The sequence below is a fragment of the Ursus americanus genome, chromosome 13 (genome assembly GCF_024610735.1).
Source record: "Ursus americanus isolate L20-20 chromosome 13, mUrsAme1.1.p, whole genome shotgun sequence".
NCBI classification, from domain to species: domain Eukaryota; kingdom Metazoa; phylum Chordata; class Mammalia; order Carnivora; family Ursidae; genus Ursus; species Ursus americanus.
Window position 1 is genome coordinate 52,531,131 of NC_142139.1, and position 26,553 is coordinate 52,557,683.

The 26,553-nt window shown below is 34.7% G+C and overlaps 1 protein-coding gene across 1 annotated transcript in view; it reads left to right on the forward strand.

Annotated features, from left to right (window-relative positions):
* Positions 1-26,553, forward strand: part of TLL1 (tolloid like 1) — a 202,162-nt gene that overhangs the window by 65,483 nt on the left and 110,126 nt on the right. Inside the window, exons 2-5 of the mRNA XM_045798693.2 lie at positions 21,296-21,403; positions 23,532-23,612; positions 25,110-25,262; positions 25,777-25,894. Coding sequence (XP_045654649.1) covers positions 21,296-21,403; positions 23,532-23,612; positions 25,110-25,262; positions 25,777-25,894 — 460 coding nt within the window. The remainder of the gene's footprint in view (positions 1-21,295; positions 21,404-23,531; positions 23,613-25,109; positions 25,263-25,776; positions 25,895-26,553) is intronic.

Below are 26,553 nucleotides of genomic sequence, written 5' to 3' on the forward strand. Positions count from 1 at the left end.
GTCTTGTCAGAAAGGAAAGGGCTAATGATGTGCGTTTCCCTAGTGATGCAGTGGGTATGCTGAGAAGAATTTTGACTAAATTGTGTATGAGTAATTGTGTATGACTAAATTGTGTATGACCTGTGTATGACTTAGTGGTACTGGTGGCAGATAGTTCTTCTTTTAGCACTGGGTGCTTCCATAACCTCCCTACTCAGCCACTGTGCTCTACAGTGGAGTGAAGTTTCTTTAGGTGACCAATACAAGCACATTGTTATACTCTAGAAAAGTTTTAACTCTATTATAGTCATTTGTCCATTTCTACTAAGTCAACCTAGTATCAGTTGTTCATGCATTTTCATTCTTTTTAGAGCAGTGTTGTTGATATGAAAGAGCACAGTGCTCGAACACTGATAATCTACTTTGTACTGTACTTTGTATAGCATTGTGCTTATTTTCGCACTTGTTATAAATCTGAACAACTCTCTCATGTATTTATGGCCAGGTAGCTCTGAACAGGTAGAAATAAAAAGGCTTATTTGGGGCACCTGGGTGGCTCAGTCGGTTAAATGTCTGCCTTTGGCTCAGGTCATGATGGTCCTGGGATCAAGTCCTGCCTCGGGCTCCCTGCTCAGCAGGGAGTCTGTGTCTCTCTTTCTCTATCTCCCCTCCCCCTCTGCTCGTGCTCTCTCTCCCTCAAATAAATAAATAAAATCTTTGAAAAAAAGAAATAAAAAGTTTTATTTTTGCAGTTACAAATAGTACCTATAGTAAAATATCTCTCATATGATCGAAAATGAAGAGTTTCCCTCTCATCGAATTACTCTAATGTCCTCTGCAGTTTTGGCCATGTCAAGGAAGATGGGAAATGATTCTCTCTTAAATATGAGAAATATTCAAGATTATAGTAAATTTCTATAATACTTCATAGTACTTTGTTAATATTGCTGACCTATTGAAATTATGAAATCTTATGGATCAGGTATAACTTCTACAAATTTTTGTACAATCTCAAGAAGGCATTTGGAACATTTAAATGATACTATACTCTGATTTTGAAGAAAACTTGTTTGGGAGTAATTTCTAAATTGTGAATGATCTTGAATACTTTAATAGTGATTTGCATAATGAGGAAGTGAAAGTAGGGAGCTCATGGGCAAGGAATTAAAAGTCTGAATTTCAGATATTGTTCATCATTTTGTGTCCTGGGACCCCTCACTTAATAATTGCTCTTGCATCTTACAGATTTCTTATGAAAATTGTTGAGAATGGATTAATTGAAGAGTTTGAAATACAAGTAAATAAAGAAATGAAGGATTATTGCCTCAGGATGTTGAGTGCCTTCTAAGGACATACATGGTCACTGTTTTCATGATTCTAATATATTAATAGTCAATGGAAGACAAAGTAGAATTGACTCTCTACCAAAATACCTATGTTCATTCCCCATAGTTCAGATCATTGGTAGAAAAAAAATCAATATTTTCAAACGGTCAATAGATTCAGTAATTTAAAAAAAAATGTCTTTGTTTTTGTCTTCCAAATTATAGTGAACGTGTCCCCTACTAAAGAGCAAAAATGAGCTTAAAAAGAAAAAGGAAACCTGAGATATTATACAGATTTTGTTGCTGTCATATTTGCTTAATTTGCAATGTTACTTATTTATGTTTACTTAATTACAATGCTGGTAGGTTCAGATTTTTGTTCAAATCTTTTCAACAGACCTAACAGGTCTAACGTAAAGTAATAATGAAGGTCAGAATAAGATGTGAGAAGCAGTTGTCTTGTCAAGGCATAGTAACATAGGTATTGGGTTTGACATCATGATTATGAGCGTCACCGTGAAAGGATGTATGACTTCAACATTTTGACAGGAAACCATGGGTTTGGGTAATGGAGGATCAGATGATCAAGTGTGGGAGGCAGGTCCAAGTGAGTGTGTGTAGTGTTTGTCCTTTGATATTTATTGTCATTGCTCAGGTTCTCACCCAACCTGCAGTTTTCAGGAACCGTGAGGCGCTTACTGCCAGATGGACAGCTTGTGCTTCTTGCATACTTTGGCTCCCCCAAGCTTCCCTTCTCCATCTGGAGTCTGGTTAAGTGTGCCAACACTGCAGCACCAGGAGCTAACTTCTACCTGCCTCTCCACGGCTGTGTTCTCTCCACGGAGCATCTATTTTTATATCACCTCATGCTGTAGCGCCCAGCTGGTTTTGTTGTTGTTGCTTTCCATTTGCAGCGATGTTAACTACAATGGTATTTATTCGTCATAAAAAGCACCTTTAAGATAGGTCATCCATTTGCTCTTTGTCATATTGTTTTGTACAAATGCGGAGTGAATTTCACTCAGCTTAGTCAAGGACGCAATGCCACTTAAACACTTCTCTTTATTTAACAGTAGATCGTAATTTCCCTTCAATCTCTTTATAGCTTTATCAAGGAACAGTTGTTTCTGAATTGGAATGTGAATGCCAGCCTTCTATAGTTGAAGTAAATCCCACTGGAGAATCCATGTGAGGTTCTAGACCCAAGAAGCGATCCTGTGGCAGAATCTCTTGTCATAAAGTTCTAATATTTCCTTATGCCTCTGCTTGCCTTGATTTTTGTTATCAAACACAGGAGCTCACCTAATTTATATATTTCAAACTTTACTCTGGTGGCTAGACTTCTTAATTTGGATACTATCTTATGGTTTTTTTTTAAAACTCAAAACCTATTTTTATTATATCTTATTTTGAATCTTTATTACTGTAACTCCTCCAAATAATTACTGGCTTCTTTCCAATATTCACTAATCGGATTTGTGTAAGAATGTTACAAAGGACCACACAACACTACCCAATAACAATAGGGATGCCAAAGGATACGGGGAGAGGAGGATTCTAAGAATATCTGGATAAGGTTGACTGTAACTATTTGTTTGAAATATTCAGAATACCTGTACATTTGAGAGGACTAAATGGGGTAAATACATGAAGGAAGCAAGGGCGTTCCCCAAAAGGAAGATTTTTTTAAAGTATCTGGAAAATATTGGTGAACTCAAGAAGATAAATGGAACAAATTTTGACCACCAGCTTAATAATAGTATGCTGGAGGGTGGAGGGACAACCAGCAAGAATAGTGTTGGGGTGTGATAGCAAAAGAAAGCAGGCAGTCTGATGTGCTAGGTTTTTGAGATTCAAATACAGACTAAGACCCTTAAATGAGCACATATTTGGATTAGTTTCTTCTCATGATGGTTATCAATATGTTATGTTTGTCATATCTTATATTTTCTTTTTTTTGTGAGAGTAAGTTGGGGAAATTATATTTTCCTTACAGCTCAGGGAAGGTTGCACTTTGATTCCATAGTTTTAGGATTTTTTAGTGAGGACTAAAAAATCATAAACAAGAAAGGATAATCCAGGTGAAGGGAAAAAATACATAATATGACTGGAAGACTGGAAGGATTTCAGTTGTCTATAATTTATCATAAACTATGAGGAGTAAGGGTGAAATCTTAATAGGTAAGAGTCTCTATCCTACACCTGATGGGAGGGGATGAGTCTCCATGGTGATGGCTCTGAGGTTTACAGATTCACAGCAGCTGTGCATTCAGTATGAAAACAGATGAAATGAGAAAATGTAGTTGTGAGAAATGTAAGAAAGAGATACCAGGTCAGCAGAACATTATTAAAAATATCACCAGTTACTGAAATAACATGTGTTAACTGATGCCTTTGCTGGTACTGTGTGGTCATTAACACCTAATGAGAAACTTCTATACGCCAGTGTGCCAGAATCTCGAGACTAAATATGGCGGAGTCTCATTAAGATTTTACAACCTGGTAGGGAGACATATTGTAGCATATCCATTAAAATGAATGAAGTGCTATGAAAGAAAGATGTTAGAAAAGTAGTTGTAGTTAAATGCTTGGGCTCTGGAATCAGACTTTCTGGGTATGAATCTGGTGATTTGCAGGCTGAATTTCTTTAAGGTTCAATTTCTTTATCAGCTTTTTAAAATCTGAGGAAAATAACTGACTACTTTGTAAATTATTATGTATCAATACTTGTACCATACTCCCTTTAGTGCTTGTTACACACAGTACATTAGTTATGAGAATAATTATGAATAAAATGTTGTGAGAACAACATGGAATTTGTAGGCTATAGGGCATCAAAATCTCTATGTGTGTTTGAGTGTCTATGTGTCTGTGTGTGTTTTCTGTGAGTGTGCATTTGGACATGTGTGTTTGCACCCAAGAGCTCAGACTTTATAAGTTGTCACACAGATTTAAGCCCCAGTTCTGGCCTCAATGCTGATTAGTTCTGACTCTGACAGTTCACTGAGTCTCTCTTTAGTCCCCTCGTATGTTGTAATTCCTACTTCAGAGAGTTGTGGTTGGGTATTCAAAAGACTCTCTAAAAGTTTTGCCAAATATAAATAAATCCATCCATCTCAGTCACTCCTTGCATAAGTTGGGGCGCTTGTATCTTTCCCTTTTAATATGTGAAAACTATGTTGATTGATATTACCTGGTTGCTTATGTTCAGAACATTTAGGTTTCTAAAATTGCATTTTTACTCTGTCCATGACTTTGTTTCTGTGTTCAATTAGAGTAACCAAAATCTAGATGTAGATGTATCATAGACTCAAAAAGACTTAATACTGTTTCTTTGTAGAAATGTTTGGATAATTTTTGATGAGATTATATTTACCTTTAAGAGACCCTACATATTAAAACCCCTTTACAAAAGATTTTATCAACACCCATTTACTCTGAAGTCAGGTTTAGAGCTTTTTCAACCCTGAAAAGTAGAGCTTTGAATTAAAGTAAATGAAGAACTCCAATACATAACACAAATCTGTGTCATAAAACCCCATGTTAAATGGGCACTTTATTTCTTGGAATTTCTACCAGAGCCTTATTGGTAGAGCTCTTAAATAAACTTACTTAATAGCTTTGAATCTAAGAACTGGAAGAGGACTGAGCAAAGATTTTGGAAGGATGTATACAGATAAGGGGGAAGCGGCCCCATATAACCAGAGGAGGACACAGTGACCTTAATGTCAGCATAGATGTGTATTCCTGCAGTTTCCAATTACCTGTGTTCATAGTGTCTACTATGAGTCACCGAGAAAGAATGTCTGCAGTCTACTTCTCATGAAGCTAGGCACATGTGTGTTATGTTTAATTTTGTTGCCATCTAAAAATCTGATGTAGAATGTTCACTTGCCCAAAATACTAAGAAGCATTACAGTATTTGGAGTAGCAGCAGGAAGGATGTGGGTTTGAACTCAGAAAGTATAAGGATGGGAGGGAGAAAGAGCCACAGCTAGAATGAAGGCAAAGAATAGAACAAAGCCTGTGGTCATGGGAGAATGAGAAGGCTTACAAGATGGGCGAAAGATGAAGCTAGACTTAGAGGTGGGGGGTGCCCAAACTTAGGGCTTATAAATAAGCATCATCCTTCGAGCTAGTGAAAGTACCTAAAGTACCTAAAGGCCCTGCCTTGAGACAGTATATTTCAATGCAATGGAGTTCGAGGCCAGGTGTCAATACTTTTTCCAAGTCCTTGCTAATTCTAATGGGTATAGTCCAAGGTTCACCCTTTGAGAAATAGTACCAAAGAAGATGAGGCCATTTGTTGAAGGCTCCATTTTGTGTAGGAAGTTAACATTACAAATGTTCCAGAAAGATTAATCTGATGGAGTGGCATGCCAAGGGCCAATATGAAAGCTACTCATTAGTTCATTTATTTAGTGATGAAAGCCTGACCTGGCATGCTGACAGAAACATTAGAAAAGATGGAAAAGCTCTGTGTAGAGGGCCAAGTCAACAAAATCGGATGATCCCCCCACTATTAAATATAGGACAGAGAAGAGGGAGCTCGTATACTAAGATATCACTGGAAAGGAAAACAATTTTAAAGGCAATGGATAGAATTTATATTGGGTTCCTCCTTTATTTGATTACAGTTAGTCTAGTATCTATTTAAGGTTTACTCATGAGTTAACACAACATTCTAGTTTCTATTGCTATTTAAGGCTTATTCATAAGGTAATATAATGTAAAGATAAAGTGCCTGGGTTTGAATTCCACCCCTTACTAAAATTGACTTGAGACAAGTTTGTTTACTTCACTGAACTTCCCATCTGTGAAAGGGCTGTACCAACCTCATAGAATTATTACAAGAATCAAGTGCACGCTTTGCACTTTCTGCATCCCTTGTACACATCAGAGAAAAACAATCTATGATGCTTTATTTGTCTTTGGTCTCAGAATCCTGTTTGCAGAACAAGAATTTTAATTTATTCGTACTTATTGCCTTGTCTTTCACAACACAGAACTTCTAAACGAGAAGAATATATTTAAATTTCTGAGGTCGTTTTGAAAGAAATATATTGGTAGCCATAATATAACATGCCTTCAGGACTCATGTACTACTAATAGTTAACAAGCTGCTGCTTCTAGGCCAGAGCATTTCTAAGCACACTTTTTCTGCACTCAGTGCCAGTTCTGCATTCTTATCCCAGTTGCTAATTCATTAGTTCTTTGCATCAGAACGTAGACCAAGCAAGTGAATGGCTAAAAACACTGCTTTTTCACTCTTCTTTAGAAATGAGGTTATCATTTTCAGGCTCAATTCTTACTTTTTTGGGCTATATGTTAGAGGACCATTAGTTGCTAAATAGTTGTATTAATAAATATATGTTTATTAAAATGAGGGGCGCCTGGGTGGCACAGCGGTTAAGCGTCAGCCTTCGGCTCAGGGTGTGATCCCGGCGTTATGGGATCGAGCCCCACGTCAGGCTCCTCCGCTATGAGCCTGCTTCTTCCTCTCCCACTCCCCCTGCTTGTGTTCCCTCTCTCGCTGGCTGTCTCTATCTCTGTCAAATAAATAAATAAGATCTTTAAAAAAAAATAAAATAAAATGACCATGGAGGTATTAGCTCTCCCAGAGAAAAGCAAAGCCAATTTAACCACATTTATGGCTTAAAAAAGGGGAGATGGTAAGTTTTGTCTTGCCAACATTTTTTTAAGAAAAAAAGATTCAAACTGCAATATTTCTACCAGAATCTCATTTTTTCAAACCATGAGATTGGAATTGTTCTAGTAGTTCGTCTCTTAAATTAAAAGTGAACTTCTCCCTCTGTGTGACTGTAGCATAGTTATGATGAGCTACATAGGGAACTCGGGTCAAAGACATATTGATTGTGGTTTTGGAAAGCTACTTCCATTGCTGCCTGGGTGGTTAAAAGAAAGGATACAAATGTGTATGTGTTAAGCCTTGGAGAACCTGGAAGTGTTTTGAGCTTGGCAAAATTAAATTTCACATTGAGATGTTTTGTTTAGCAAAACTCAAAACATATTTGGAAGATTGCTTTCTCTCCTAAGTTTATACCTCTGGGTATTTTAAGCAATATGTTAATTTCTGATTCATTTCCAGTATTTTATGAGAGATTTTTGATAACCATGGGACCTTCTTCTTTGAACCTGGAAATATTGCCTTGCCAGTATTAAATTGTATTCTAGTCCAGAAAGCTTGAGTTCAGTTTAAAAATTTTAATCTGTGCCTTGATGGTTGGCCAGATATCGTCAGTCATTCCCAGTATGTTTGTGTTTAATTATATGGAAATGCTTAACTAGTTTATCTTAACCATTACATATGTCGTTTTACCTTTATTATTGTGTTTGAGTGGAGATTCATTTAGAAAGAGTTCAGGACCCTAACCCATTAAGTATCAAGACTGTCTATAACTTTTATTTAGTAGAGTTGGCGTGCATAACATTGTAAATATTTATATATACCCACATTAAAAAATGCAGTGTCTATTTTGCATATATTCAGAGAGCCTCAAATTCAACAATTCTAGCTCTAAGCCAAGTTTTGAGAAAAATATATGGAAAATATCCTCAAATGGATGTAAGTTATGATAGCAGAGAGTGTCATAAAATTGTTTTTTTTTTTTTTTGTCGTTATTATTTTACAGATGACCTAACAGAAATTACTCGGTGTCTGCTTTTGTCTTCCTTTCATGGATGTGTGGCATTCTTGATGTCATGAAAATAAACTATAGAGCACAAGTTCAGAATTATTAATCACTGTACTTAGAAGGACTTTTTCATATTAAAATGTTGAAAACATTAACTGATCCTTTGAAGTATCTTGTTTTGTATATTTTATTGTCATTAGGGCACATTCTTATCATATAAAGTTTATGAGAAGTTGTTATTCCTAGCTAGAGTTCTACTCTGTGTAATGTTGTATGTATAATTTCAGAGGAATCTACAGTTCCCACACAGATTTTCATCCTGTGTAACTCCAAGGGAATTCATTAACTTAAATACACAAGCTAGGAAAGATTCTGAATATCTCATTACTTCATAAGATGTAAACACTGAAGTTTTAATGAGTGTTCTAAGGCCAAAGAAGACCACTTTTTTGAATAAAAAATAAAATAAAAATATTTTAATCCTTGCTTTTGCCCATTAATGTTTATGATTGATCAGATAACTTTTATATTTAGTGACTACTTTTGTTTTGTGCTTAGAGATGCTCTATACTAGAAGTGAAATAGTCTAAACATACTGTAAATATAGCTGCTTCCTTAAGGAACCTTCCTTTCTGTGATTTCTAAATGTACAAACGAAGGGACAAGAACATACACATTCACGATGGTTTTGGAAATGACTCAATGGGAATCCACTACTGTGGATTCTACAGTAACAGAATTGGTCAAGAAAGTGTCATGAGGTGCCCAAGAGGATTACTTTCTGTCAAACATATTCCCCCACTCCCAGTGTGCATTAGCAGCCCCAGTTCCTGGTGATCAAGATCAGTTACCCTGTCAGGATGGTGACACCTTACCTTGCCTGCTGGTCCCTTGGCACCAAAAGCTGAAAGTACTCAAGCAGTAGTCATAGTTTAAAGTTCAGTTGTCTTGTCATTTGGTAGAAAAACTCCTTTTTTGTGAACCAGGATATCTAAATGCTCAGAGTCCAGAGCTGTGGGGATGTGGACAACTGAGAGTGATGGCAACAAGCCATTTCTTTTTCTGTCTCTTGGCTGTGTGTGTGTGTGTGTGTGTGTGTGTGTGTGTGTGAGTGATTCTGGCCCACACTCAGCTGTTAAGAATTTGTTAATTTTATGTTTTCTTATTATTCAATTTTAAGGGCTATATCTTCCTTTCGTGCTCTGTTTCTAACGTCCTCAAAATGTCTGTGTATGAAATAGCTGTAGGCCTCTGGGGAAGGACTGGAAAATCATTATCATATATTTTTTATGACATTGAAGAGTTATTTCTGTAGGAACCATGATTCCTTCTTCAGTATATGGATTCTAGATCTGAAAACTGGCTTATATCTTGAAGCTCAAGATATTTTTGGTGAGGTGGGAGGTAACAAGTCTTAACCTTCTGATCATCCAGCTTCCATATTTTTGATTAAATAATATCTTTTCTTGGTGGTCCATCTGTTTTGCCCCTTGGCTGCCATGTTCTATTAACTGTATCATAAGTCTCTGTCAGGGTCAGGGATCCTGAATGAGACTGCAGCCTTGCCATGCATTATGATAATTGCCTCTACCTGGCTTATGGTAATGGAGCATTGTTCTATGATCTCTGTTTTTTTGTTTGTTTGTTTGTTTTGTTTTGCTTTTTTTTTTTATTTTTATTTTTATTTTTTATTTTTTTTAAAGGTTTTTTTTACTTTATTTATTTATTCGACAGAGATAGAGACAGCCAGCGAGAGAGGGAACACAAGCAGGGGGAGTGGGAGAAGAAGAAGCAGGCTCATAGCAGAGGAGCCTGATGTGGGGCTCGATCCCATCACGCCGGGATCACGCCCTGAGCCGAAGGCAGACGCTTAACCGCTGTGCCACCCAGGCGCCCCTGCTTTTTTTTTTTTTTTTAGATTCTGTCCTACCTGTTGTCGGTGAACCCAGTTCTGTAACACCATTTTCTGCCATCAGTCTTGGCTTTTAGAGGATTATCACCTCTTACTGACACTGGTTTTTCTTTCATCAGCATGTTCCTTATTAGCCTTAGTAAGTGGTGACTCTTCAGGGCCTTTCTATATAGTATAGTCATCTGGTGGGGTTTCTGGCTGAGTATTGTATATCCATTCAAGCATACTTACTTCTTTGAGTCTTTAATCTCTCTGACATGACCATTCTGGCATTTCTCTCTTACTTAAGGTAGTTCGCATGTTTGCATTATCTTTGGTGTCCTTTCAATGATATTAAAACCTTTAGCACAGGATGGTGCTTCCAAATGAATAAACTCTCTCTTATGTAATTTTATGTCCATCCCTTAGATTGAGTCCTTGTACTCTGGACTCCTCCAAGTACAAGTTGGCAAGGTTCTGTAAGTTCCTTTGGATACCGTCCTTGCCTGTTTTGGGCTCAGCTCATCCTGGTCAGTTTATATTGTGATTTAACCCTAGCTACTGGTTTAGCAGCCAGAAAGGGAGGTGAAGGCAGATCTTGAGTAGTGCATGCTGTCTTTCAGAGTAGGGCCACTGCATCATCTTTAAATAAGGGAAGAATACTAGTCCTTAATAAGATGGAGTAAGCCACTTCTTCAGGCTTAAAAGTTTCAGATAAATCTTAAGGTTCACAATTTTCAGGTGCTTCAAGTCGTATTCTTCAGCCCATGTGTTGGTACCATTATTTCCTAAGTAGAACCTAACTTTGGTATAGCTGACCTGCTGAGATTGGGAGGAATGCCCTTCTTTAAAGTTCTGTTAACTCTTAGGATTTGGCTTTGGACCTTATTTTTAATTTTCTCTGCTATCTGGCTGTGGAGGATGAGAACTCATGCTATGATGACCATCAGAGTCCTAAGTTAGGTTGAGGTGACTATACCCTTAAATCATACTCCTCTACAGTCATTGGATACTGGATACTTACATGAAGTGGGTTTGGCTATGGATTTTGCAGCTTTTTCAGCCAAGAGGGCTAATAGCTGAAGTCTTTCAGTCAAAACATTTCCAACGTCTGGAAATCAATTATTAAAATAAGATGCTGGATCTGGACAGCCCATCAAAGCATCCATTAAAAAACACCATAGGAAAGACTCTAGTAGTGTTATTCCTCTCATATTTGTAGGGGCGGTGCAAACAGTGACATTTAGGTTACAGCACATAAAAAAAATCTACCCTTAAATATACTATCATGCCCAGACATATTTACAAATCATTTTTGCCAGGGGCGCCTGGGTGAACACAGTTTATTACTTTCAGATGATAGAATTGTCTTCATAAGCAATGCAAGAGGTCTATTGGAGCCAATGGAAGTATCCAACATATCTGATGAATAAGAGAAAAAAAATATAAAAATTATTTTCTTATATACAAAGAACACCTAGAAAATATAATTTAAGATGTTAGTATTTATTATAGCTACAAAATATGAAAGTTTATCTAGAAATAATTTCAACAAGACGTGTATAAGACCTTTATGATAAAAAAGTTATACTTTATGGGAAGGTGTACATAAAACCAAAAATAAGTTGAAATATGATTAGGAGTGTGAAAATTAAATATCTTTAAAATGAAAAATTTCTCTTTATTAATTTGTAGAATCAATGCAATTCTAATCAATACTTCAACAGGGTTTTTCTTGTAGCGGGACTATCTGCTTTTGAAATTCATGTGGAAAATCATATTGCTGAGAAGAACTGAGAACATTTTGAAAACTTAGGTAGGGGAGTTGTCCTATTATATATAAAGACTCATCATAAAGAGATTGTTATCAATACAGTATGGTATTAAATGAAGACTGATATACTAGTGAAACAGAATAGAGGGCCTATAGATATGTGACATATTTGTGACAGAGGTGGTATTGCAGGTATTTGGAGAAAGGATGGACATTCTTTAAATGAAGCTGGAAAAATTAGTTATACATATAGAAGAAGGGAAATTTAATTTTTATCTATCACAAAAGAAAAAAAAATAGTTCAATGCAGACCAAAGACGTATGTGTGAAAAGATTTTAGGATTTTAAAGAAATTATTTTTATGACCTCAGAAAAAGACGTGCTGCTTAAATATGACTTGAAAGCACAACATATAAAGGAAACAGGTTATAAAATTTGTGTTAAAATTAAACGCATTCATTTGAATTGAGTTACATTGACTAAACTGTTATCAGCATCCACTATAAACCAGAAACTATTGAAATAAGAGAAAATTGGTATCGAGAGTACCTAAGAAGAACATACAATCAATAAGCATAGGACAAACCTACCAAAGGAAAACCATCACAAAGGGTAGGAACAGCCCATTCTCAAAAGAGAAAGCCTTTCAAACACGTGTATACCAATGCTTAGCCACACAAGTAATCAGGCAATGTGTTTTTAAAAATTTGTTTTTCTTTACACATACATTTGCAAAAAAAAAAATGAGTTGATTTCCTAGTGTCCTTCGAAGGTGCTCAATTTTTTTTTTAGTGTTATGAACTAATGGACTTAATGTTCAATATGATCATTGATTATCCTTATCGATGTTCAAATTGTCCCAGTTTTGGTCAGTGGAAGCTTGTTCAGTTGTTCTTGAGTCCTTTAACATTATACTTTCATCTTTGGTAGCTTCATTGTTTTCTGGTTTATAGTACATTCCAGGCTCACCTTATTCATTTCCTAACTGAAACTTACAATCAGTCATTTTTTTCAAAGAACTCTGATTTTTTTACTGGGAAGTTTTCCTGGGTGCTAGTGGTGTTTGTTACCACTGTGTTGGTCATTCATTTTTTTTTCTCTAGACTTTATTAATAGACAGAACTAGGAAATATGTGCATATATTATTTTTATTATGTAAAAAATTATGAGACAACTTTATTATTAATAAATATATGAACTTCTCTTTTGTACTTGATCTTGTGCTAGGTATTGGGAATTCAAAAATAAATAAGGCAAAATCTCTTTCCTTAGGGATTAATAATGTAGTACTTCACAGCATGGAGACTTTAGTTAACAATACTATATTTTATAGTGAAAGTTGCTAAAAGAGTAGATTTTAAAAGTTCTCACACTCGAAATTTATAACTATATGAGATGATGCATATATTACCATGTATAAAATCACTACATTTTACACCTTAAACTACACAATGTTATATGCCAATGATAATTCAACAAAGCTCGAAAAATAATTTAGTATATCAGGTAGGTTCTTTTAACAGCCATTCAAAGACAACTTTAAATTGACTAGTTAGCTGTCTATTTTTCTATTTTACCATTCAAAAAATTAGTAGGCTTAGGTACCTGAGGGTCACTTTGCATCATTGCAAGGAATATTAAAACTAGGTAAAACTGCCAGAATTAGTCACATCACCCTAGCAACTGCTCATAGTATCAGTTTTCCCAGTCCTGTACCTTTAGCTTTAACTACGCTGAGTATCAGTGAATGACATTCCATCATTACAATTGGCTGCATGCTTAAATTACTTTTACTTTTTTCTCCAGACAATGGCTCTAATAATCATTCTTTTGAGACCACTAATGAAATTCAAGAAAAAAAATGGATTTTAAGCATTAGTTTTTAAACATATTAGTCCTTTCAGAGGGCTTCTTTAAGACCTTTTAAAATTTTTTTTTATGTTTTAGAGATTGGTTTGTTTTATAAGACTCCAGCAACTTTTAAAATGAATTAATATGTAGGTTTATTTTTTTATACCACTGGGTTATTTTGCTCAATAATGAATATATAATTTTTGTTCATGATATGCATTTGGCAGGTTTTTTTTTAAACTTGTAATTTACTCTTTTTTTTTTAAATTATCTCATCAGTAATCTCTACAGAGAGATTGGGATTTAATGGCCAAATTTCTAATTATATCTACTTGCTAAAATTTTTGCTAGTTTTAAATATTTACATTTAAAAAATGATATAATTAAGGACAATATTTTCCTGGCATTTATAAAGATTTTATTTACCTGATGTGCATGAATTTCTGTTTGTATTTCAACATCCGTTTTCTTTTACTTTATTATCTTAAACAAGGCGTGAAACATGATGGGTGGATTCCTCAGTAACATTAATATTGTGCCTAGGTAAGCAGAGTCTTAGGTGGGTTTATCCTTTCCCATATGCAAGTCATGATTAACTCCCTTTCGCGTAGTAAACACTTCCCTTGTAGGTCACGTCCATTTTTCAATAAAGTATATTATCTCCATATGCCGGTGCAGGTAACATCCTTGTTTCTGCAAATCTGAAAAGAAACAGAACCACAAATTTCTTCACTCCATGTGAGACCTTCACATGCTTAAGATGAGTCACCAGCATGACCTCAAACTGAAATTTTTAGACAGGTGATGCTTCTGACTCAGAATCTTGTAACTCTAACAAATAACCTAAAGTCAGTGCTAATCAACTGCTACTTAAAGTAAAAGGTAGATATTATATGATGGGCAATAGGGAATGGTAAGTTTTTAAAACAGTAAATCCTATCAGCAGGTTTAGTAGTATGAATCAATATCCTAGGGTTTTCTAAGCCTTGAATAGAATGAAGTTGTCGGTGAGTGTATTTATTGATAGTGAGCACTACACATTTAATATTAGTATAAGTTACTGGCACTTTATAAATCTTTTAAAGGAAAAGTTTAAAATGTTGGAAATAGTATTGACAGGATATTTCACTGTTCTTTTAATTTTTGCTTGTTTCGGTGTGAATAAAGTTCCCTTTAATTATCCTCCCAATTATTTAAAGTTGCTGGGACTATCAAAGAAAGAAACAGAAATCAGTACGTGGAGTCAAGTTTTTAGGATGTCAGTGAGCTTTGAAATTTTGTGAAGTTTATTTCACTGAGCACATGTTGTTTTATGGGTTTGCAGAGGGGGATATTTAACCAAAGAGAAAACTCAGCCTTGGACTTGTGCTCAAGAGGAAATCTTTTACAAAGAACCAGAAAGGTTGGAATGCAGCAATTTCTCTCTTAACCTTTCCTAACAGTAGACTAAATAAAAATGGAAAAAAAGTGGGAAAAAAGATTCTGTTTGTGTGAAGGGATGACCAGCCAGTGGGTAAAACATAGCTAGGATATAGAAAACAGCAAATTTGCATGAAGTCTTACTTCCAGGAAGACATCAAGGTTTACTCCAAGAGCTAGTGTCAATATTTAGAAAATAAACAAACTTAATTAAGAAAGAAGTATCAGGGTTGACTCCTACACAAGTGGGCACAAGTGTAAACAATTGCAAGCCTGAGGGAAGAAAAAACAAGTGTTTACTCTGTAGCTACAAGATGTATGATGTGGGAAACATAAATAAACCAGATCTTGGTAGCGGTTGATTATATATTCTTTATTTGAGCAGTAGAAGAATGGCAGTTTTTAAAAACTGAGAAACTACAATAATTTGTTTTCTTAAAGCTTGTAACAAATCATTAGACCATATGCAAAAAAAAAAGTTTCAGTATTGATTTTTACATTGTTTGATCAAAGTACTTTTCTGTCAATGTTTTCTCTTTTGAGACAAAGAGTTCAGAATGAATATTTGTGGTATGGGTGATATTTTAAAAATGTTCTGAGAAATCCTATCCATGGGCATTGTGGGCTATAAATGCAGATTGATATGGTATTTCAATGGATCTTTTGTTATGAGAAAAATTTTGTTTTCTGACTTAAAAAGAAAGATGTTTATTTGAAAAGTTAGCATTTAATCATATCCATAATGTAAAATTGCATTAAGGCAGGGAAAAAAAAGGATTTAAAAAAGACAACTTGTTCCTTGTATTCTGTGTTCATAATCTATCGATCGATCTAGATTCATCTTGAAACTCATGGATATCATGAAAAATGACTTTATTATCAAATGTCACCATTTTCTGGAGAAATATTCCTTGCTCTAGCATGGTTTATATGTATGTGTGTATGTGTGTATGTGCGTATGTGTGTATGTGTATATGTGTATATGTGTATATGTTTGTACTGCATTTCAGATGGAACAGTTGATTTTGTATTGAGGTGTTACTTTATTTCCTGATTTAGGAAGTAATTGAAGAACACTGTGTCACTCTAGCAGAAGTTCTGTGTTTAATTTGGAGGATGTTTGGACAGTTTGTTTTTTTTTTAAATAATCAATAATCCAAATGGTATCTAGCGTTTTATACCTCACCACACCTCCTCCCTTCAAAAAAGACATCTTGTTTGAAAATGTCCAGAGAAGAGTCATGTTATCCAGAGACACTTTTCAATCTAGTTTATGGGGCAAGAAGAAGTAAATCATTTTATTTAACTCATCATTCTTATTTCACTAGATGGATGCTTTTTAATTGCAGATTAGAAGATTTTGCTTAGTTTATGTAATAGTATATGATAGAAGTGAAAATGCAGATCTTGGGGGGAAACCCTATAAATTATTTTAAATAAAACATTGGATGGGCTGTTTTCTTACAAACAATCACTACAATAATTGGACTGCAAATACTTCCTTTTTTATTATTAGAAATTTAAGAAGGAAATATACTACACAAAAAAATTCTCATCCTAATTTTTTTTGAAGAGTAATTCCGAGAATCTGTATAAAAATATATACTTACTTATTTTTATGTTGTATGAAGACTTTAAATATAATTGTTTCCCAAACTTGGAACTTAGATTAACTTTCATGTGTGTCATTTGGGGGCAAAAATTTATTCTGTGCATATGAAATGCCACCAGAAAGTTGTTTTCCCTTTTAAGTATTGTAACATTATCTCCAAGATGTATAATTAGAACTTTTGCCAAATCTTACTTTTCCTTGGGAATTTGCTTAGTGGTTGTCAATCAAGTAAAAATAGTTGACTTTTGAGCCTTCATTGTTGTCCTTGTCTGAGGAAATTTTTACTAAGCCTTTATTGTAGGGTAGAGCAGCCAAAGCAGCCTTGTCAGGCCTTCACATGACCTCATTCTTCCTCCCTAAATCCAATATCAATAAAAGCAGAAAGTTTAAACTGTATATGGAAACAATGTAAGAAGCAAGTGCTCTTGGCTATTGTTGAATCTTTGAGCTATCTCTTCAAATCTCATAAATCTCAAGATATCTGATCTGTTAGTTCAGTCTGTATTTCCTGAGTATATCAGTGTGATGTTTAGAGAAAAGTGGACACATTTCCCATAACTACATTTAATAATATACACTACTGAAATAAAAAAGAAAGGCAGTTGCCCTTTTTTAAAGTTTTTGTTCAGTATCTAACAATAATCCACTCTAGATTGAAATGATTTGAAATATTGCTTAGAATGGTGAATATTTAGTATTTTGGGTCTTAAGGCAAACCTGTGACGTATGTGACATGGCTGGCCTTTTTTTGGTCATACACAATTTATACCCCGATCCAGGGTATTTTCTCACTCACATTTTTTATGTGTGTGTCTCAAAACATATATTGAGGACCTACTTTTTGTCAGGCACTCTGGCGGTGAGGGTTTAAAGATGAACAGCAAATGCTTCCTGTGGTCAGTATTTTCAAAATTAGAATGAAGAATCAGACTGTTGAAAACGTGGTATGATATCTGGTGTGCTGGTCTATTACTGAGAGAAGCACAGGCAGGACACGGAAGCAGATGTGACACCAGATTGGTTGGAAAGAGGAGGTTTCGGAAAGGGCTTTCTAGAGGTAATGCCTGAGGAGACTCTATCAACTTGTTTATTACAGTACGCTACCAAGTAGTAACCAGCTACCAGATACTTTAGCGTTAATTCAAGTAAATGTATTCATTTTTGTGAGGGTATTTAGTTTGCAAGCATTTTCTCCTGAGTGGACCAAAAGACTTTGTTTTTGGCAAAAGTAGTGGCTCTTTACTTTGTGTGATCCTTTCTGACAACCTAGGGTGGACCTTGTCCCTGCAAAACATGTTGTGACTGGCTGTATACACTCATACATATTTTTTGCATACAGCTTTTAGGAAATCACAAGCTCGAAGCCTCCTTAAAGCTGGTCACTGGATCTCAGCTTCAAAACGGAAAGGCTAAAGATCACTGGGGAATCTTGAATGGGTGGAAGAAATATCATTTAAAGTTATAGTGTAAGGAACCACGATCCTGAATTGCTCATTCTTACCATACATTCTTCTATAAAATGTGTTTACTCTACCTACTGCAATAAAAGCTATTTGTCTTTCTCGGTCTTCGATTAAAAAAAAAAATGTAGTACAATGAATGCAAATAGCCTTCAGAAGAAAAACAATACCTGTGGTTTTCCATGTAGTTTAAAAATTGTTCTTCTTGACATTTTGTTTTGGCCTGTTGGTTAGCTCCAACCCCGTTTTTGACCATAGGAATCCAAGCAGAATTCCAAACAGATAGTAAATATTCTAATTGTACTTGAGCTTTTCCTTAGTATTATCATCTATAACCAGTTTCCTGTATTGCTTTCAGTTCTGATATCCCCGACCTCAAATCACTGTACTAAATGGGGCTAATAAGTAATAATTCATACTTTTTTGAACTGTTTCTAATTTTTGTGTTTTTTTGATGCAAAACAAATAGAAAATACCATAAAGAAAAAAAAAAACCCAAAAAACCTCCAAAGCGGATTTGAGAATGACAAATATCTTGGAACCTAAATAACAAATACGTGTTAGATTATAAAACAAATTCTAAATCCATGTAATATAGAGTCTTGTGGTCCAGTTTGCTATACCAATGCATAAGTAGAATATTTCAGCATGCAGAAATAGGACACTTAGATTTAAGTAGAAGATGAATCAAGGAAACCCTCAAATGTGTGCAATATGAAGAAAGAAATTGTGCATTTTAAACTGTGTGATAGGTTGTAATTTTAAGGTGGCTATTTTTTTCTTTCTTTTCCTGTTGATAGTATCAAAATTTAAAGATACATATGGCCTGCAGTATATCAAGTCTGTACACAAATGAATTGGCTTTGTCATGGACTATGGCTTGTTCTCAAAGAAATATTTGGTTTCTTCCTGAAGCAATTCATGGTGTGTTGAGAACGGACACACTATACTGAACCTTTTAGTTCAGAAAAGATAACAGTAAATAAAAAAATGGATTTATGTATTTCAGAACAGTTTTGTCTCCTTTTAAGAATCATCTGGCCTTGTGCCTTTTCTTCTCCCCAGAAGTAATGTTTTTGCTTCTGTGAAGTGTTATATCCTTGGACTGCTGTTCTGTTTTTGATATAATCCATCCATCAAGACATGAATCCTATTGCATGTGAAAAGTCCTTACAAGAAAATAAAAATCTAAAACACATTTGAGTTTTATTTTACTCATACTACTTTTACTGACAAACTGCGTTTTGTTTGGTTGAGTGCCTCAGCTTTCAAGTTAACCAGCTGATTCAGAAAGAAGCAAAAGTTTATTCTTGCAAAAAAAAATAATGCTAATAAAGATGATGACAATGACAATTATTTGCAGTAATGGCAGCTTGTTAAAAATGTAGAGTCTGAGGCCTCTCTCCAGACCAACTGTATCAGAGCCTGCATTTTAACCAGATCTGCTGTGATTCCTACTCGAGTTAATGTTCCAGTGACACAGTTTTCCTGTCTCTAGTTGCCCCAAGCACTAAGAAAGGAAGAGCCAGGCTCAGAGTCACTGCCAGTCAATGCCGTCAACTGTTTGCATAATAAACACACATGATGGAGGATTTAAATAACTCAGCAAACTTGGATTTACCTGAAAGTGTAAAATTCTGAAAAATAGGTACAAAATTTACTTTTGCGAAAACTAAGAAGACTTTTCTATAATTGCAAATTTTTTAAAATTTAGGCAGGCCATCTATTTCTTCAGATGTCTGGCTTTAGGGACGGTGAAGCATCAGTGGTTTCTGCTAGGGGTGTATGAAGCTGATTAGAATCTGGCTTCAATTTCAGGCATCAAGACCAACCTCCTACCCAGTGCTGTAAACTGTTCTACAGACCTTTCATTACTTTGTCTTTATGATAGTAAAAGGTAGTGAGCATCTCTTTGCTTCTACAGACTGCCATTCCATTGACGGTAGGGCAGAAGAGAGGAGTTGATTAGAGAATTTTAATTTTAATGAATATTTTTCCATACGGTGAACTGATAACCTACCTTGAACTAATTTCTATCTTCTTCCTTTATAGATTTACACATAAGTCTAACCCCTTCCTATCTCATATCATTTTGTGTGAGGGAACTAAACTGGGTAAATAATTTTACATAATAAACTTTTGACCAAAGCCTGAAGTAAAGCTTTCAGGATTGAAATCTAAATTTCATAAATTAATTTTATTAACTATTTTTTATAGCTAAAATTCCTAAATAGTAAGGTTTAGATCTACTAAAAGACAGTGATTTGAAAAGCATGGATTTCATCATTTCCTAAAATTTTAATGTATTTTCTTCCTCTCCTGCTTTTGCAAAAGAAGAATTTGAAGAAAATCTTGAAAAAGAAAATTTGCAAACTTGTATCATGAAACAGAGATCCCAGAATTTCCAAGGCATTTGTCAGTGTTTTACAATCTCATGATTAACTTATTCTCTCTCTTAAATTTGCTGTTTCTTAAAGTTACTATATTTTGACATCTGACACCACTAAGAGATTGATTAGTCTAGTTTTGGACTCAAATAAAAAGGAAGGTAATTTTTTTATTATGTTAATGTATATTTCTAACCTTAAAAGAGAAATTCACATACTGGTTTTAGAGAAATTATCTCATTTTTTCCCACAATTGTTTACAGAGCTTTGTTTTAGTAGGTAGCCTAAAAGACTGGATATAAAAGACAGAGTCAGGGCGTTTTCAGGATTTGGGGCAATGATTTTGAAGCTCCTGAAAATATGGACGGTGTTTTACTTATCATTAAAGATCAAAGGTTACCACCTAGTCATTGACTAAATAAATGTTGACTTAAATAGTATTTTTGGTATTTATTTATACATTTTATAGAAACTCAGAGGCAATGTCATCTTTAGAGAAAGTGCATATAATTGTATAAAAATGTGATGAATAAGTCCCTGTAATGGTAAATATTTAGCTGCTGCTACATCTCCTTCTACCTGCTGCTGGTCACAGGCATCTACTGTAAATTCAAGCACATTTATCAGATTTTCATTTACTTGCAAATTAGCAATGATTGCTGAATTCACTTTCTTTAGATTCCCCCATAAATCAGGGACTGTTTCATTCAAACATATGACTTAACCCCTCCCATCAAACATCAAAAGTAAGAAAATGTAGGTCATACCCTTTTACAAGGGTATAACAGGTCCAATATTATATTCAGTTATAGTTACTTTTTGAAATATCTGTCTATGTGGACCACATTTCCATATTTTTAGCAATATTTTTCTAATTAGCTTTGTTTGCATTGACTTTGCTCTTAAATATTTTACATTTTAATTGAACTTTTCTTTTTTAGCTGTGTTTTGGGGTGATATTGCCTTAGATGATGAAGACTTAAGTATCTTTCAAATTGATAGGACAATTGACCTTACACAGAACCCCTTTGGACTTGGACATACCACAGGTATGGTTGATTATTTGATTGAATTTGTGTTCATTTTGGAGAAAAGATACTCTTGAAATGCTTTAAGTATTCTTTGGGTCACTTTTAATGCCCTGCTGATCAACTTCAATTTCCTAAACATAAATGAACCTATTTGGAAATTTAGATTTTATTCACAGTTTTAATTTTATTAATTAATTTCTTTGACAAGCATTTTGTAATGTTTACCATGTACCAGGCCTGGTTTAAGTGCTTTGCAGACAGTAACTCTGAAGGTGCATAATAATCCCGCAAGGAATAACCACTAATATTATTGTGACTTACAAGTGAGGAGATCAAATTAATTGTATTTCTTATTTCAAACTGTATAGTTTTTCCCATAAGCATTTACTTAGTTTGTACATTTTCAGTTTGTTTTTAGAACATGTGAGAAATAACCACTTATTTTATCAATTTCCTTTTTTTCTGTGTTAATGAACTATCTACACAGAATTTTTTGTAATTTCAATTTCTATAAAAATTTTTAAAAATTGCTAAATCTTAAAGGCATTTTTCCCTTTCTTGGTTTTGAAACATTGCTTTTTGAAAATCCTATAATTACTCTCTCTTCTCCTTGTAATTACCTTAATATTAGCTAAGACATTTCATTTTTCTCATAATTAACCTTCTTCTAAATCTATTTATATGTGCTCCGGGCCTATATAGTTTGAAGTGTAATTGTTACGTAATTGTCATTTCAAACATATAAATGCCATTCTTTAAAAATGTTTCTTATAACTACTTAGGAATGAATACATTTAAATATTATCTCATCTTTCTAAAATGTTCAGTGAAAAAATTTCAAAAATTTTTCTCAAGTAGCACAGCAAAAATGTGACCATGTAATGCAAATAAGCAAGTGCATTATTAGTCAGTGAACAAGCACTCTAACTTACTTGCCTTATAAGGACTTAATTGATCTTTTGCTCTAGGAGGCTTATATGGTAATGGTTTTTGTGATTATTTTGGGTTTTTATTAGCTTTAATCTAGGTAAATAAGTTTTGGTATTAATTTCAAAGGGGAAAAAAAGATATTGGAAAGAAATAGATCAAGGTGCAAGCACAGTCTGTTGTCTTTATGGATTTCTGGCCCTTTCATTTTCTTTGCCCAAGGGGACTCATGAACCATACTCTCGTGGTATGAATGCATCTACACTTGTTCAGATATCATTAGTGGTTATATTGGTTGTTTGCTCAGTGATGCCTTTTTGTTATTTGTCGATTGAAAATTCAAAAAGAAGGGAAAATGGGAGATAAAATTGGGAGAACATTTTATTAAAGGCCTGGAATGAGAATCAGAGGACTTGGATTTTCCTCCCATGATCTGGTTTCTGACTTCTGACAGGAAATCTGCCTTTTCTATTCTTTTTCCAGTTGGTAAAACTGCAAAAGGTCGTATTTCCTTATCCTGACCTCCTCTTCTACCTTTTGAGCTATAAAATTCTTTACATTGATTTTTATAAATTTTGCCAATTACATAGCATAACAGAATGTATTTTGCCGCAGAACATCCTTTTGGATTGTTGTGATGTCTTTGTAATTATGTGTCATTGGTTTTTATAAATTATCAAAACTCATTTTCAAATTATATTTGAATATATTATAAAATATGATAGGCTGTTAAAAATATTTAAAATTGATCACAGCTTTGGAGCAAGACTTGCACTATACATTTGCTCTTCTAATGTTTTTATTTCCATTGCTGATTTGGCTTCTGCAAATATTCAGTTTACATTGGAGAAATAGCTGGAATGCAATCAACAGGCCAGAGCAACTTGCTGTCATCCTATATAACACTATGCGATGTCAAGGTCACAGTGAAGGAAAATGTTTCAAATTATCAATAGATGACTCAGTTGCCATGATGTCCAAATAAAGTCATTTAGATTGCTCTGTGGATCACCCCGCCCACTTGTTTTTAGTTACCAAAACTGTGTTTGTAAAATGTTTACACTCTTCTAAGATTTATGGATCTTCATGACTCTAACATTCTAAGACTGCATAAAAGAAGATGTCCAAAGAGAAATCAATGTAGCCTATTGGTATGGTTTATTTAGAAGAGCTTTAAAATGCAATGAGTTTAACTTAACTATTTTCTTTTATTCCTAAGGTGGATTTGGAGACCATGTTATGTCAAAGAAACGAGGGGCCCTCTACCAGCTTATAGACAGGATAAGAAGAATTGGCTCTGGTATATCAATGTTTAAAGTTGCAGACGCTTGACTTGATGTACAGTAAATATACTAATAGCAGTTCAGTTTGCCATTAATATGGGAAGTATGTAAAGGGTATATGCTGAGAAACAGTCCTTTATTCATTTTTGTTAGCTGATGTTTCATGTAAATGTTTTAGAACTTAATTTGGGACAATTGAAATGTTTCTTTAACTTATTTTCAGCTTCTCATTATTATAAAGTGCATTAGGGAGTTATTTTACTGTTGATATTTATTTCCGGTGCAGTGTATATCACACTAAGGTGTTTTTATCAAGCATGGAACTACATCAATTTTAATCAAAAAACGTCATGACCGTTTTGAAATAAAACCCACTTAAAGTAACTTGACAAACTGATTGGTTAGATTAAAAAATTGATTGAAAATGTTTTGACCCTTCCAGAAATATACATAGAAAAATAGCCTTCTGGTTTCAAAATTAGTTAATACTTACAGTATTGAATTTGTTAAACACTGTTTATAGATTGTCGAGTTTTAAAAAAGTTTTCTGTTCAAAGTTTGTCCTAACATTTTTTAAATTGATGAATTACTAATTAAATAATTGACAGTACACACTTTCAAGGAATAATTTTCCCAAGCAAAGAAGCTTTGCTTCAGGATATTTAAAAAAAAAAAATAGACCTTTAGGGACATGGGAATAAGGGGCATGCATTCAGTGTTGGTTGTGTCTGAAGTATATTCCGTTAGTGCGATATTTGGATCAACAGTGATAGATGAATAAGAATGAATAATAATGCAAATTTAGGAAAAACAAAAACAGTTACAAAAATATTTTGAAAGGCCACCAAGAAAATTAATAACTGCAGACTTGAAAGCTGCTCCAGAAAGAGGCTGCATTTTACGTTGGCCTGTTGATGTTGTGCGCTGATCTCTAAATTGTGCTAAATCACCTGGATGTGAATCCAGAGGAAATTTGAACGGAGATACACCAGTGTCCCAGGGGGCTGAGACCATATCTGCTTTAACATTATTTCACTTATCCTCTCTGTAATTTTCATAATTTTAGGCTGTCCTATGGAATATCAGTCCTGATTTAAAAGAATGAAGGATTTAGCAAGAGTTAAGAAGAGTTTTGAGTATCTTGTGACTTTTTAAACAATGCCTATTTATCATCTGGTGGGGAATTGGCAGTGATGTAGTAAATTAAAATACATAAAACAATTTTTTGTGGCCTACCAGTCTGCCTGACGTCTAGCCGCTGTAGGCTGCTGTATGGGAATTGATTAAAATTTGCTCATAGAGCATTAAGAAATAGTATTTTGACACCAAGTACTTAAATATTTTAATACTTTTTCAAGCATATGATATAAATGAAGTTTTTCTTTAGTGCATTTTGACTTCAGGCATATTTACACCAATATGTAAATAAGACATTTTAACTTTAGTCTTTTAAGAGGAAATGATTCCCTGACCAAGGACTTCTGTTTCACAGAATGTTTTAAATGTCACTGCAGGCTTGGAGCAAAACAGCACAGTTAAAGGAAAAGTACCTCTAAAATTCTCAGGGCAAAATGAAAAAAATCGAGTTCCCAGAGCTGCTACATCAAGAACCGAAAGAATATGGCCTGGAGGTGTTATTCCTTATGTTATAGGAGGCAACTTCACTGGTAAGATATTCCCAGAGTGTTTATTTTTATAAAGAAATATTATACAGATCAAGTGTGTATTTTTCCAGAGTACTAATATATAGAATATAGTATTAAATCAAACATGAGAAATACTTCACTCACCTCAGTTATTGGTTTAGAATGTCTTTGAAATTGAAAAATATCTTTAGTCTAGAGCTCTAAGAGTCTAAAGTACTGTTTTTAAACTGAGTTTCAAATGTGCCCACCAAGTCGGGAAGCTGATTTCTCTTCAACTGTCAGGAAGAATGTATGTCCTGTTGACAGAGCCTTGTACACACATATTTGTAGAGATAGTGAGCTTGAACCTTCTGATTATAAGGTGGGTGTCCATTCTTAAGAGTGATCACTTGTGGTGCTCTAGGCTAGTATTTGTTGGTTGATGAGAGTGATGGCGTCTGAACTGCCCAGCCAGACTCAGGATGGAGGAGCCAGCATGTAGCACTGCTCCCCAAGGCACACACTTTACTTTATTAACATCCTGCCATTTTTCCAGGCAGTCAGCGAGCCATGTTCAAGCAGGCCATGAGGCACTGGGAAAAGCACACATGTGTGACTTTTATTGAAAGAAGTGATGAAGAGAGTTACATTGTATTCACGTATAGACCTTGTGGGTAAGTAGAACCAGGGCATGGCGTAAGCAAGTGTAGAAGGGGAAAAAGAAAATCCTGAGGTAGGAGTCATTTCTTAATATTTGCTTAGTTAGCATTTCCCCATGAGAAAGTTTGAATTTTACATAAGAAAATCTATTTTAAATAAATATAGTCTTTGATCGTAGACCTTTGTACATCTACTGCAAGCGTATTTCTCTACCACGTCAATTACTTTGCCTCATGTTGCAACTATAGCAATGGTTTTGCCACCGTCCCACTCATCTGAATTAGAAACTTCAATAATGTCATCTGGTGATTCTCTTGTGCTCCCTCTAAAACCTATGCAGTAATATTCCATTGATATTCATTGTATCTTTTGATTTCTACCTCCATCCCATGTCAGTGCCTCAGTCCATTCATGTTGTCATGTCACACCTGACCTATTCCAAATGCTTGACTGTCTTCCCACATCAATTTACTGCCACTAGTTTATCTTCAGAGAATACCGGTCAGAGCAAGACACCACCCTTTTTGAGATTCTTTAGTGCTCCCTCGTAGAGTGCCACTTTCTAGATTGGCTTCTTATGGGATGATAACAAACACTCTCCAAAACAACTCTTCCGTAAGTTGTGAAATGCTGTGTTCAATTTCAGTAGATATTTCTGCAGCAATGTGCTAAT